The 3,181-nt window shown below is 38.9% G+C and overlaps 1 protein-coding gene across 1 annotated transcript; it reads right to left on the reverse strand.

The window, feature by feature from the left end:
• Window positions 1–582: 582 nt before the first annotated feature.
• Window positions 583–951, reverse strand: LOC101630123 (histone H2B subacrosomal variant-like). Its single transcript, XM_004678452.2, has one exon. The coding sequence runs from the start codon at window positions 949–951 to the stop codon at window positions 583–585; it is 369 nt and encodes a 122-aa protein (XP_004678509.2).
• Window positions 952–3,181: the final 2,230 nt, after the last annotated feature.

Below are 3,181 nucleotides of genomic sequence, written 5' to 3' on the forward strand. Positions count from 1 at the left end.
ATCTAAATGAAAAAATAAATTCAATGTAAATGTAAAGATAAGTTACATGGACATAAACTGAGCTTGTTGAAATTCAGGAAGTAAGAATTATCACTAAAAAGGAAATCATCAACATACTCTAGAGACTTCATTAAGGGAAGAAATTGGTTGAGGGTAGTTTGCTCTCGAAACTACTTTTTGATGAAGCTATTATATTTCTGATCAAAATGTTTGTCTTCAATAATTTAAAGTCATTGTGATCTAACTGCCAAAGAAGTGGCGTTAATTATCCGGTATATAATTAACAATACCTTAATGATATAACAAGCATTGACTATATATAGTGAGATTTAACATATTCACAGCAAAAATGAATTCTGGGTAGGCATCGAGCAGGGAGTAAGAGTCAGGAAACCTAAATAGTCAAAATGTGAAAGGGTAAAGTAGCAAGGAAGTAATTCTTTAGAGATGAGAGAAATAAGGAAAACACCAGGGACTATCATTATGTTACAAGAAAGAAGAGTAAATTCAATACTGAAGTGACCATCTGGGTAGCAAGTTTGATTTACTTTTCCCAAGATTAATTAAGGTGGAGCATGTAGTTTAAGAGTGGACATATCTTTGGACAGCTTCACTTCCAAAAGCCACGGCATACTTAGCTAGTTTCCCAGGAAAGAGCAAATATACTGCCTTCTGGATATCTTCAGGGGTGAGGGTACAACGGTTTCTGAAATACATCATGTTGCAGGCTTCTATAGAAATGCGCTCAAAGATGCCATTGATGAGGGTGTTCATGATGTCCAAGGTTTGAGAAGATATGCCGCTCTGGGGAACCACTTCCTTGAGGACCCTGCTTACATAGAGTGAGTAGTTTCTGCGGCCAAACTTGGTGCTGAGATGTGATTTCTTTCTGACGATTGGGCTTGGATGTCCTCGGAAGCACTTGGTGTTTCTGGTGATGAATCGGGCCATTGTTGATGTTGTCCTCATGGTGGTTCCTGATGTTGAGGAGAAGGATCTAGGAGTTGGGCGAGGCACCCATACTTATACTGGGCTGCCACAATCAGGCTTCTGGGACTTCTCTTTGATTGGAGGTTGCTCTCCCTATGTCACAATCAGCTAGCAACAGCACTGACTTGTCGTCAAGAGGAACTCTTGTTCCTGGCCAACCTAAAGCTTTTTCAAGAAGACAGAGCCGCAAAAAGGACTGAAGTTGACTTCAGGGTACCAAAAGGGGCACTTTAGCATTTTTCTCTTTTATTTCTACACTTGATCTTAGCTAAAGGCTAAGTAATTTGCAGGCATAATAATAAAATATTTTAAAAATTGTACAAACATGAAATTGAGTGGTCAGAAGTAGGAACTTACTATGAGACTTTTATTGGGGGTGGTAAAACTGTGTATACAAGTATTAAGTTTAAATAATAAGGATTAATAAGTTCATTCTATAAGCGAATGAAAAAGTGATTACAAATCTGAAAATTACTGAATATAGAAATAAATATGGACAGCTAATCTAGTTTTTAAAGTTGGACGATTATTTTAAACTTGAATCCTAATTTTTTTTCTAGGCTTAAGGTATAGATTCATACATTTCTCAAGCTCTAGCTTTATGCTTCATCACAGTATGATTGAGACTGGAAGTTTGGGGGTGACAAATGCTTAGTCTTTCATTTTTGAGGGTTGGATAAATGACTCAAGGGCATTATCATGACTCTCAGTGATTATAGTAACTGTAGCAGAAGTGACAATAATTCAAAACAAAAACATGCCCAGCAGGCGTGAGTATGTGAGTATACTATGGGAAAGGTTTGCTGTCAGTCAACAGGAACCTTTCTATTGCTGCTGTAACAAAATCACCACACATTTATTGGTTTAATACAATGCAAATCTATTACCATACCATTTTGGTGGTGAGAAGTCTGAATGGGTCAGACTGGTCTAAAATGAAGTTGTCAACAGGACTGTATTTCTTCTGGGGGCTGAAGGGAAGAACCCATTCCCTTGCTTTTTCCAGCTTCTAGACACTGCCTACATTCCTTGGCTTTTCCTCTATCTTCAAAACCAGTAATCACTGGTCAAGTCTTTCTTATGCTACACCCAATACTGTTTCCTGCTTCCCTCTTTTACTTAAAGCAACCTTGGAGTCTGCCTGAGTAATCCAGGATAATCCTTGGTCAAATCTGCAAATTCCATTCTGCAATGGGAGGTACATAGCACAGATTCCTGGGTTTGGTTTATGCCCATCTTTCAGCAGGGATATTATGCTTTCCACCAAATCCACTGAGGATAGTAAGAGATTGTCAGAGAAGATTTGGGTCACCAATGGTTTAGAAGTTGGAGATTAAGTAACAATGTAGTATGCGACCAGAGCATATTTTAAAAATGCTTTCAATATAGGCTGACTTTCTTGTAATTAAATTGTTTTTTCTAAAAATGGAGAGCATCTTGGATTTTTACTTTATCTGCTGTGTTTTCACATCCCCAAATATGCTTTTAAAAAGTCAGTTTTATCCTGGGAGACTGAAGGATGACAGTAGATAGTTTTCTTTCCTCCTTTCCTTTCCATATTCCTTCTCTAGCCTCATCTGCTTTGCTCACAAGTATTTATTTACTGCCAATCACGTGCCAGATATTGTGTAAGTTGCTTTGTGGAGACACACCAATCAAGAAGCTATTAATTCCTACTCACAACTCAAAAGTTTATTGAAGTAAACAGACATGGAAGAAACTGACTGAGGCTGAGGGAGGGCACAGTACTTAGTCAGGGCAGGCTTCTACAAAGTTCTAGCAGGTGATGTTTTAGTTGAACCAAAAGATATAGAAGTTATTAAGGCACATAGGTGGTGGTGGGGTAGAGGAGACAAGGATGTGTAAATAAAGTGCCTGCAGGGAGAGAGATGTTTTTGTTTACTTCAGCATGAAAATGGGCACCCTCAGGCCTGAATTTGATTCTTATTTTCTTAGTTAGAAAACATGTAATGTTCAGAGAGTAGCAAAGGAGTGAATTTGCCAGGAGAGAACCCAGGTTTCAGTGAAGGCAGGGGTTCTCAAGCCTTGATGCCCATGAAGTCATCCAAAGAGATTTAAACAAGCCAGCAAGCCAGGCATGCCAGGCTCAACCCCTGAATAAGTGAGTCAGATTCTGCAGGGGCAAGACTTTGCTTGAAGCTTCCCATGAGCTTATAGTGTGTACCCAGGG

Source organism: Condylura cristata, unplaced genomic scaffold, assembly GCF_000260355.1.
Source record: "Condylura cristata isolate star-nosed mole 26May11 unplaced genomic scaffold, ConCri1.0 scaffold00007, whole genome shotgun sequence".
NCBI lineage: Eukaryota > Metazoa > Chordata > Mammalia > Eulipotyphla > Talpidae > Condylura > Condylura cristata.

Coding starts and splice junctions, on each gene's coding strand:
- LOC101630123 (XM_004678452.2), bottom strand. CDS start 951: ATGGCCCGATTCATCACCAGAAACACCAAGTGCTTCCGAGGACATCCA.